This window comes from Micropterus dolomieu, linkage group LG13 (genome assembly GCF_021292245.1).
Source record: "Micropterus dolomieu isolate WLL.071019.BEF.003 ecotype Adirondacks linkage group LG13, ASM2129224v1, whole genome shotgun sequence".
Taxonomy (NCBI): Eukaryota; Metazoa; Chordata; class Actinopteri; order Centrarchiformes; family Centrarchidae; genus Micropterus; species Micropterus dolomieu.
The window spans coordinates 28,551,366-28,562,850 of NC_060162.1; the positions used below are offsets into that span (position 1 = coordinate 28,551,366).

General features: G+C 38.8%; 1 protein-coding gene across 1 annotated transcript in view; it reads right to left on the minus strand.

Moving 5' to 3' along the window:
• Positions 1–11,410, minus strand: part of odf2a (outer dense fiber of sperm tails 2a) — a 16,791-nt gene extending 5,381 nt beyond the window's left edge. Inside the window, exons 1-12 of the mRNA XM_046067344.1 lie at positions 11,265–11,410; positions 9,844–9,960; positions 9,512–9,625; positions 8,715–8,897; positions 6,838–7,025; positions 4,996–5,137; positions 4,662–4,787; positions 2,787–2,870; positions 2,564–2,635; positions 2,276–2,392; positions 1,839–2,024; positions 1,390–1,499 (exon numbers count right to left, since the gene is read on the minus strand). Of these exons, the coding sequence (XP_045923300.1) occupies positions 1,390–1,499; positions 1,839–2,024; positions 2,276–2,392; positions 2,564–2,635; positions 2,787–2,870; positions 4,662–4,787; positions 4,996–5,137; positions 6,838–7,025; positions 8,715–8,897; positions 9,512–9,625; positions 9,844–9,960; positions 11,265–11,267 (1,442 nt within the window). The 5' untranslated portion in view covers positions 11,268–11,410. The remainder of the gene's footprint in view (positions 1–1,389; positions 1,500–1,838; positions 2,025–2,275; positions 2,393–2,563; positions 2,636–2,786; positions 2,871–4,661; positions 4,788–4,995; positions 5,138–6,837; positions 7,026–8,714; positions 8,898–9,511; positions 9,626–9,843; positions 9,961–11,264) is intronic.
• Between the last annotated feature and the right edge of the window lie 75 nt (positions 11,411–11,485).

The following is an 11,485-nucleotide window of genomic DNA, read 5'->3' on the forward strand; positions in this document are numbered from 1 at the left end:
TGGACAGAACGAGGAGACATAGTTGTTTACAGACACGCAAAACTTCCTATTTGACAGGTAGGATGAAAACCATTCTAGGGCAGTACCAGAGATCCCCACCCAGTGCCTCAGTCTGTCTAACATGATGTTGTGATCAATGGTGTCAAAAGCAGCGCTAAAGTCCAGGAGGACCAGGACTGAGCACATACCTTCATCAGCAGACATTAAAAGGTCATTGGTGACTTTAAGCAGGGCAGTCTCAGTGCTGTGTTACTTCCTAAAACCAGACTGAAACTTTTCAAATAATTTGTTATTTTCCAGTACAGTGAGCAGCTGTTTGGACACGATTCTTTCTAGAATCTTTGCAATAAAAGGCAGTTTTGAAATTGGTCTAAAATGATGTGGGAGGGAGGGATCTAAACCAGGTTTCTTTAAAAGTGGGTTCACGCAAGGCGTTTTAAGATAATCAGGGACACAACCAGTAGATAGGGAGCTGCTGAAAACAGAGATCAAATGGGGCCCAACAGAATCTATTACTTTCAGTAAAAATTTTGTAGGTATTACATCAAGTGGGCTGGAGGACACTCTCATTTGTGATACTGTTTTTAAAAGCTCAGACAAGTCGATGGGATAAAACTGGTTAAAACTCTCTTGTTGCTGGTGAGGAACCTCTGAGTAAGAGTCCACGGGGGTAATAGAGGCTCTGATTGACACCACCTTATTGGTAAAATAAGATAAAAACAATTCACAGTCATCCTTACTTCCAGCTGAGGCACAAGAGGATCAGGATCATCTAACCTAATGTCAAAGTATAGCTCTGCTCTGTCATTGGCAGCTGAATTCATTTAAAAAAAACAACAAACATTCGGGTTCCCCTTATACCGCGTCCCTGTACGCAGGATAAGCGGTTGACGATGGATGGATGGGTTCCCCTTATACCACTACTTACAGCAAAAGATCAAATATCACAAATGGATACCTCCATGTGAACAGTTGAAACAAGCAGTCTTAAGTTTGTCCAGTTAAGATAGTTTGATTCTTACTTGGAACACTTACACCTCACAGGAAAAACGTACGGCCTAATGGTTCCTCTTGCAAGATGGTTGATGCAAGGTATGTGCCCCAATTCTATACTACTAATAATTTATGATTCAATAATTATTAATGATACTAAGCATAATGCTGAAAACCTCACAAAAAGCTAATGAAAATATTTTTTTCTGAAGGATTATTTCATCATTCATCAACTGTCACCAGAGCTGTCACTCCCCTGCAAGCCATTATTGAGCTGTTGTTCAGCTGTGAATAGCTCATCAATGCAAACTAAAATTGGTGCCAAATCTGTAGTACCACAGTGTGACAGCCGCTTCCATCTGTCTGTAGCTGAAGTCATAACAGAGCTGCAGTTACCTGTTCAACAGCGACAGTTCGATCTCCAGTTGACTCTTGTCTTTCACTTCTTGGGCATAGCGACTTTGCCAGGTCTCAGCTGCTGAAAGTGCATCAGCCACCTGCTTCTCCTGTTAAAAAGACATTTAAACTGTTTTAATATCACAGTAGAATGTTTCTGCATGATTCTGCTTCAAACACCAGTGCAGAAGAGGTGTGTGTGTGTGTGTGTGTGTGAGAGAGAGAGAGAGAGAGAGAGAGAGATGGGGCTCGAAGCTTTCTTTAAAAGTGAACTGAAAGAAACAACTAATGAGGAATAAAAGAGCAGTTCACTACTGTGGAAGTGTTTCAAAATACCTAGTGAGGATATTAGGAGTAATCATAGGGACCTGTGTGAGTCTTGTGTGCCTCTGACTAATCCATCTAGAGCTTTAGTAGAACAGCCCGCCTGCTCGGTGACACAACCCTACCATGTCCAGCAGCTGGACGCTCAGCTGGCCTGCAGTGCCCTCGCTGCGCTCAGCTCGCTGTTTCTGGGCTCGCGTGGCTTGTTTCAGAGCCTCTCGGTCTGCACTGGCCTGCTGCTTGAGCCTCGCCAGGTGCTCACTTAGATGCTCCATCTCTGCCTTCTGCTGATTGGCTGCTCGCTCCAGATTCTGAACCAATGGAAAGAACAGAACCAAGGATTACAGCTGGGTACACTGTTTATGCTTTCCACTTGTACAGCAGAGTATCAAAACAACAGTTAAGATGAACTGACAACAATGATTCTGACTGCAGTGCCCTCAGTGATATAAGCCCTCACATGTCATTTCCCAAGTACATATTATAATAATAATAATAATAATAATAGATAATTACATATGATGGCATGTACTAGGACAGACAGATCATGACCGTGACAAACCTTTATCTGCACAGTAAGCCGGTTCTTCTCAGCTTCTTTGCTGCGGAGCTGTCCTTGTAAATGAGCTCTTGTTGACTCCAGACTCTTGGACAGTTCAGCTGTGCTCTTGGTATTGTCCTGCATTCCCCAAATCCAGCAGAATTTACATTAGGGACAAATATGTATTCCTTTGACCTACATAACTAAAGGATTAAATGCTTTGTTTTGGAGCCCTGTTAGAGACAGCTCCACAGTTTGACAGAGCCATATACAGTAACAAGCATCACAAATACTGACAGCTGTATTTACCTTTTCAGTATCTAAAAGTTGGGAGAGTTGATTAACCTCTCTGTCTTTCTCTTGAAGTTTCACCACAAGACGCTGCAAAAGGAAAGCAAGCTTTATTTATAGAGCATATTTCAATGCGCTTTACATGAAGATAAAAAAATTGGGGAAAATATATGATAGGTATTACTGTCGAATGAAAAAAAAGAGAATATAAGTAGATTTAGAAGGCTTCTATTAAACTCACAGTGTTTTCTGCTTCTGTCTCCACCAGTCTTTTGAGTAATGTATCCTTCTGCTCTGACAGTCGGATTGATTCCATCTGCTCAGTCTAACAATACACAAGTCATGGAATATGAAAATATATACCTGTACATAGGGCTGGGCAATAAAATAATAATGATTATTATCGCAATATATTTTTCTTCAATAACAATAAAACAAATGTTCAATATAATCATCAATAAATGTTTGATTTAATTCATTTCAATCACAAACGAATTAGCACTTAATTTTTCTATTAAGATATCAATTTTGTTGAGGAAAAGGGACTGAAAAAAGATTTACTAATCATATACTTTTTTATCATAATAACTTCAGATTTGTGAAGTGATCCACTGTCTGGCATCAAATGTTTGTCACGTTCTGACCATACAGAAAAGTTTAACCACACAATTAACCGTCTGGTTTCTAAAATATTCACTCAGGAGCAAAAATCAGCCTTTAAACTTGAAAGAAATAATGATTTGATCTTTGTCGTGATAATTATCGATATTCAGTGATATGAAATGTTTTTATCGTGATAACATTTTTGGCCATATTGCCCACCCCTAACTATATATATATATATATATATATATATATATGTATGTATATATATTTTATTTGAAAAAGGTATCAGAGGCATTGTTCAACCATGGTAACTATCCCTTATATCCCTGGTTGTATTGCAGACAATGTAATCTTTGCTTTGTGGTATCATTTGATAAAATCCATTTAGAAGGGATTTTTAACTGATAATAATTCTCATGTGAAGCACTGTGAAAGTGTTTGGTATAATATCTGCCTGTTGTAGTCAGTCTCCTCCAGCATCTTCTCCATGGATTTTAAATATGTGTAAATGTATTAATCACTCGGGGTCAAATTTATCAAGGCTTCTGAGCAAATTTCTACCCAAACGGGCACCAGACTGGGGTCACAGTTTGCATGTCATCTTAGCAAGCGTTTGCAAGGTTCACCTTTCTCTCCTTATTGCATATGCATAGATTCCGTTGCATTTACTTGGGCGGCTGTGGCTCAGGAGGTAGAGCGGGTTGGTCGTTAATCGGAAGGTCGGCGGTTCAATCCCTGACATGTTGAAGTGGCAAGATACTGAACCCTGATTTGCCCCTGGCCAACTGGCTGTTCCACCAGTGTATGAATGAGTGTGAATGTTAGTTTGAGCACTTAGGCTCAGTGTATGACTGGTGAAGGTTGTGTAAAAGTGCTTTGAGTGGTCGAAAAGACTAGAAAGGCGCTATACAAATACGGAGCATTTACATTTAAGTCATACAATTTGTGATGGTCAGGTGTGCTGGCATATTCTCCAAAGCAGGAGTAAAAATAGCACAGATGGGATTTACACAAAAATATAATATAAATATATTATTTATCTCAGCATTCTAGTATTCTTCTGGCCGTCGCAGCTGCATGAGCCACTATGTCTGCCATTTATCAGTACAATTAGACCTAAACACTCAAATATTATAATTCTATAAGTAATGCATGTTTTTCTCATGGTTGAAGTAAAACTTGAGAAGCCAAGATCACTGTGTAATAATTTGTTGGCGATCTCACAGAAATCCCACCTGAACTATGTGCTCTTCTTCCCTGGCAGTCCAGGAGCTGGCTGCATAATGAGCTGCTGCCTTAGTAAACCAGGAGCTAAGTGCACACAGATTGCCCCATTGCCACTCCGTTTTACCAGAAAATGTATTATTCTAAATGCACTATGACATTCAAATATTGGAAATATGATGATATGATCATTCAGTTAGCACACACATCCAGAAGACCCCTGTGTTCCCTGTGTATTCAGTTATCCATTTATTAACAGTTGCTTTAAAGATGCGTCACACACTACCTTGGATCCATGCTGCTCTCTGAGGAGGTGCCGCAGAGCTCGGTTTGTAGCTTCAAATGTCTCCAGTTTCTGTAGCAGCAGATCCTTCTGACGGGCCAAGACTGAAGACTCAGAGCCAGACAGCCTCTTCACCAGCAAACAGAAAGTCAGAGAGGGACAAAGACATGGGTTCACCAAAGAAAGCTGTGGGAACGAGTTCTGACAAATCATTGGTTTAAGTCAACTAGATGTGCTGCTCTTTGCTTTGGAGGTAAAAGTGTTGCTTCCCAGGTTTCTAGAAAATGTTGGACCTCACAGGCCACATAATGAGGCCAAATACTAAGTTAATACTCACACTGCCACTAGCACTGCACAGTTTGGAAACAGATTCTCGCAGGGCTGAGACTTGCTTGGCAGCTGCTGTCCCATCCACTTCAGCCTCCATCAGTTTTCTGAGCAGAGCATCTTTGTCTTGTTGCATACTGTCCCTGTCTAATCTGCAAGGACACAAACTTTGTCTTATTATTATTACTATTATTACACCAATATTCCTATTAGTACACATGACTGTGTGATCTGATACACACATGACATGCCGTTGTGATGTTGTTATTGAGATTCTATAGAGGTAATAGCTGAAAGGAACTGTTTGCAGTGAACCGTTTTGGGATTATAAACAGTTTATGTGAGAGGAACTGTAGTAGAGGACAGATTTAAAGACGAGATATTAAACAAAAGTTTTTTTAATCTGCCTTTACTCCATGGAGAAGCATTATCTAAATTCTAACCTTCTTTCCACTATATTTTAATCCTGGCTTTAAACAGGAGTTGTTCTATTCTACATCCCGGGTGTAAAGTCATTTCCCAAAACATGGCTAACTTTGAGATTGCATGGCTCTGAGTCAGAGGGAACGGGACTGAAAACCAGACAGACATTCTGACTACTCGCCAATGAGTTTGTCTTAAAGATCAGTGCTGTATTTATCAAGCATCTCAGTGTAGGGAATTAGTCAAAATAATGCATATTTGGTCCGGATTTTTATGGCCAGGAGTAAAAAAAAATTCACATCTTCCAAAGTAACTCCTGTCTTGGTTGATATTTAGGAGAGCTAAGATGTGTCAGATTTACACCACCATTCAGGCTGAAAAAAACATGTGAGTAGATGTTGTTATAATTTATTTGTGGCTGAAAGTATCAGAAAAGTGGTGTCCCACTCTCTCCCAGGAGTCATCCTGCTGCTGAAAGTCAGACGCTTCATCAGTATCTCTCAGTCCTAGTCTAGTAGAAGGTAGCACTGGTTTTAGTTTAGCTTTTAATGCGATTCACATAGCCCACCTTCCCACAAGTAAAATTCTGCTGATTACACACAAAGGTTTACATGAGCAGGCACTTTGCTGAATTTGTTTTTTATCTCACTGCCAAGTCCTTTAAGGCTTCACACTGTACAGACTGTGTGTTTTTCACCATCAAGACTTAAGTTAAAGACAGATACAGTAGCTAGGCCTGCACAATATGAGGAAAATCTGAGACAACATTGTTCCGTATTGCAATGACGATATGACTTGCGATAAATAAACAAATATTGAAGTGTGCATATTAGCTGCATGGCTGTCTTTAAATTCAGAAGAGAATTAGAATTGAATATTTTAAATATAACTGAATGCTGTTTCTAGAGCAGCAACAGCAAAGCACTACATAATCTCATATTAATAATCTCCACTGCCCTCCACTCAGCCCAGTGTGTGTGTGTGGAGCAGCCAACACAGAGAGCAGGGCAGAGGTTGCAGCCTGATAGTAAACACTATGGTCTTTAGCCTGTTTAATGCCGTGTCTCGTGCCCATCTCTAATTAACATTAGTTTTATTATTCATTGCATTTCAAGCAGTTCTGCTATGTGTTTATTGTGCATGTTCATATCGTGACGACGATGAAAATATGATAAATCAGTCAGCACTAGTATTTGCCCAATCACAATGTCTGTGACAGTCATGACTTCAGGACCTGAATGTCTTGTTATTCAACTAACTACACTGACCTCTAAGATATTTACCAAGGCTGTCTCAACGACTACACTAGCCTTGCAAAAACTCTCGAAAACCATGTTAAAAATGAGGAGAAGAAAAGAAGAAGAAGAAGGGATTTTTAACTGATCAGAATTCTCATGTGAAGCACAGTGAAAGTGTTCGGTATATCTGCCTGTTGTAGTCGGTCTCCTCCAGCATCTTCTCCATGGATTGGCGTAATCGTGTGTTCTCCCGCTCGGTCTCTTCCAGCTCCTTGGTCACCTCAGCCAACTCCTCCTCCTGCTCGGTGATCACCCGCTGGGAGACACTCAGCTGCTCCGACTGACGCTCCAGCAGCTGCTCCTTCTTCCGCAGCTCCACCTGCATACATACAGATGCAAACACACGTGGGCAGACACACAAACAACGTGTTAATGCGGTCTTTGTGGACAGTCACAGAAACTCTTGACGTATCCCAGCTGCCATCACATGGGGTGCAATTAGATTGTAATGATCTAATTTAAATTAGTTTTTTTATTTAAACACCCACTGATGCATGTTTACTGTTTTATTCATTTTATTTTATTGATTTAATGAACTGTATAAATAGAATTGTTCTTTTGAGTTATCCTTTGGCAAGATTGTTCTTTTGACATTCATGCCAATAAAGCAAATTGAAATTGTAGTCAATTGCCAAGACCTTGAACCCAGAGAATGCTTTTACACCACTTTGGAATTTTGTGCAAACTTACAAAAAAACACAACAACTGATATCTGTAATTTATGTATTAAGTATTTAGACCCCTTGGTTAGGATGCTGTATGTAGAAGCAGAGATGGTATTATACAGATGATTAGCAGAGCCTGGTTTTCAGTCCAGACAATCTTTTTACTCCTGCTCTAAAAGCCCTTTGGTAACCTGCAGGGGCCGATGTATGAATGATGCATCCCCGCGCTCGAACTGGTATTGATAAAAGAAGAATGTGCAGAGGGAATGTGTCAACTCACACAGTTCACTAGAGATAGCTGCAGGTGAAATGATGAGGAGAGATTAAATATAAGGTCAAAGTGTTTATAGTAAAACACTTTTCAGGTTGTTTGCCAGTTTTGCTAATGCTGTTATTTTGTAATCGACACAGTTCTCTAAAATGTCAAAGGCACATTTATAAACTTAACTCTAAATGATTTCTGAGGGATGAATTTATCATTCGTTTTACTTTACATTTGAGCCATCATTTCCTTGTTGATGATCTTGTCATTTTATCCTGAATAGTGAAGCAAGTCTGTTTTTAAAAATTAGCTCTATAAATGAATCATTGATCATCCTTCTGATGTTAAGTAATAGCTGATACATCCCCACCGATGAAGGTTTACAGGCAGCTTGATAAATCTGAACAGTGCTCACTGTGGTCATATTTCTATTTTTGTGCATATGGGTTTTAGTGGTGAATCTACACAGAGTTGTATGCATCTGGCCCCTGGCGTGCTGTCAAATACCTTTTACTTATAGCATACCGGGCATATTTTCCACTGATGGAGCCTACTGTGTTCCTGGGAACATTCAAAACTTTACCTGTGTTTTGTCCCGGAGCTATGCCTCAACAGAGGTCTACAAGTGCTGACAAGCACTTTGAATAAAAAAACAAAAAACTTATATTCACAGGTGTATTCCTTTCTTAATTATGTCCAATGACTGAATTAACCACAGATTAACTCTGATCAAGGTTCAAGAGAAATCTCACAGACATGGGTCAATTTGGAATGAATACTGTTGTAAATGACACAACTCTTTTATTGATTTTCAATACATTTGGAGAAAATTTGAAAATGTTCTCAATTTGTTCTTATGGGTTATTGTGTGTAAATGACTTGCCCCAATAATTTAATCTATCTTAAATTAAATGCATAAACAATGTGAGGGTGTTCTGCATGCTTTCCTAAGCACTGTATATGAAAATAATGTTTTTATAATTGTTGTTATGAAGTGCCACATAAATTATTTAAACTGTCATAAAGGACTTGCCTGACGCAGACCTGCAAAGATCAACGTGGACACAGAGGAGAAACTGACCTCATTCTTCAGAGAGCTGACTTCAGTCATTAAGCTGTCAATCTTCCTCTCATACTGGCTGATTCGTCCGTGCAGCCCTTCTTCTTCTTCTGATGTGAGGTCAGCCAATCGCAGCGCAGACTGGGAATGTTCAGGTTCTGGTTCGGGGAGCGGTGGTGTGATCTCAAGGCGGTGCGTCGGCCCCTTGGTGCAAATTACACTTTCAGTAACACTACATCTTCGACTGGATGGATCGGTTTAAAATTCTCAGCAGAAGGGATTTAGATCCAGACCAATCTTCAACTCATGTTTCATTTGCTCTGGTGTCACCTGGTGCTTTACTTGAAATGACTCATGGTGATTGAGCACACAGACTGAGAGTGAATAAAGAGTTAGTTTTTGTCTGATCTTTGAGTTAGGGTGAGTACAGTTTAGGATGTTGCACCGACACGCTTCGATGGTGATGACAAGAATGGCATGCATGCCAGTGTTTTTATTAAAGTTATTAAATTATTGATGAATAACCCTCATGCATGAATTGCACATACACAAAAGTCTAATTTTATATATGATACATGACGATGAAGATGCAGAAAAACAGAAGTACATGACAAAAATAGCATTTTGTCAATATTTTAAAGACCCCCCCAAAAATTCACTGATTATGTTTTTAGGGGAGCACGTGGCTCCTCTCTTTTTAATAGCTAAGCTCCCCCTGGCTCCCTGTAGTTTGTCCTTGCTGGCACACCCTAACATGCAAATTAGTCTGGGGATGCTAGGCTAGGATTTAGCTGTATTATTTCTTCAAGGTGTGTTACCTCCCACTTATATGAAGCATCCCGTATGGAGGCCTTTCCCGGTGGTATCCATGGCACTCGAGTTTTGACCTTGGCTGTAGGACGGATGTTTCCTCTGTCGACTTTGGGCTTTCCCTTTAAAACACAGAGTGTGTGCAGCAGCATGTCATTGGCATCTGTCAGGCCTCTATGCTGCCTAATAACTACACTGTATGAGAACAGGTGTGCATTATGAACAGGAGTGAGTGGAATGAGTTTCACAAGATTTCATAACTACTGAGATCCACACATTAAATTTCTGCACATTTACCTTAAAACAGAAATAACTGAAAACAGTAAAGTAAATCTCTAACCTGAGGCGTCCTTGCAGGACTCGTCCCCTGGCTCTTCACATGGACATGTACCGGTGTGGCATCGTTGATGTGCACATGAATTGGAGGTGAACTTGACCGAGTTCTCATTACTTTCCTCTGTGAAACAGAAACAGAAAAATTTGAGTTAAGCTGATGACATGAGGGTTACAGGTGCATGTGGGAGCACAAGGAAAATAATTCATACATAAATAGAAAATATGATAGAAGATTTAAGATCTATTTGATTGCACCATATTTCAGCTTTTCTTTCTAGACAAGGTGGTTAACATTTCAGTAGTACAATTACAGGTGGTCATTGCTAAACAGGGATAATGACAAATGTTCAGAATCTTAAAGGTAAAACCAGGAAGAATGTGTATTTTGTATACTTTTAAGCAACTTTTGTACTTTTAACCTATTTCATCTCCTTGGAAGACAAAAAATGTGGGATTTAATAATCAAAAACTACACAGAGAAATAAAAAAGAGTTCAGTAGCTGATGCCTTCACAATAACAATACTCATAATCGAAACTATGAATTCCAACCTAAAACACATGCACTGACAATGCTATATGTAACACACTGGAAAAAATACTCCATTCAAAGTAAAAGTCCTATATTGAAAATGTGACTAATTAAAGTGCAAAAGTATTATCAAGAAAATGAACTTTAAGTATCAAAACTAAAGTAATCAATGCAGAGAAATTGCCCCTGTGAGTCTAGATAATACATCTAACAATATAAATAGTATTATTATTTTTACTCATGCCTTAATATTTTCTCTTTTAGTTGGTTGAGGTGAAGCTAATTCTTAATTTTATACTGGGCTGCAACTAATGATTATTTTCTATTACGGATTAATCTTCAGGTAATTCCTTGACCAATCAGTTAATTCTGAAATCCATGTACTTGTCAATTAATCATGTTATTGATTCAATGACTCACTGTTTAAGCTCATTCATTTTTATATGTTGTTAGGTAGTTTATTTTTTGTACAGTGCATCACGTTTTAAAAGTTAAGCATATGTGTTGTATGCAAGTAACTGACGTTAGTAACTAAAGTAGTAAAAAGTTCGCTATTATAGTAACGTTATCAGTGTCATGAAACAAATATTATATGTTATATTATACAATATATGTAATATGTAAAGTAACTTTACGGATAACGTTACCTCAAATTTGTACTTTTATAAAGTAAATGAGTAACGTCAAATGTACTTAGTTAAATTTCACTTCTGCTTATGGGGCATATATCCGTTTTAAATATATAACAGTTAACGATAATCAAAAGGCAACGTAGCCTAGCAAGAAGTAACGTTATACATTAGCCTGACATTAGCCTTAGCTTATTAGCTAACGTTAACCCTGACAGAAGTCTTTCTAGCGTCTGTCCAATTACTTAAAAAATTCTCCGTCTTACCATATGAGAAACCAAAATATACTCGTCAAGACTTCAAAATATCTTTAATTAGCAGACCATCGTTTTTATTTAGCAGGCAGAATAAGTAGGTTAAAATAAAAAGTCTATTGGAGTGAAAGCTTGGATAAACTTCAACAGGTAGTGACGCTAACATCTCTCTGGTTGGTCAGTTTAAAGAACGTGACATCTTTCTCCAACGATGATTGGACCAGAGCCGATAT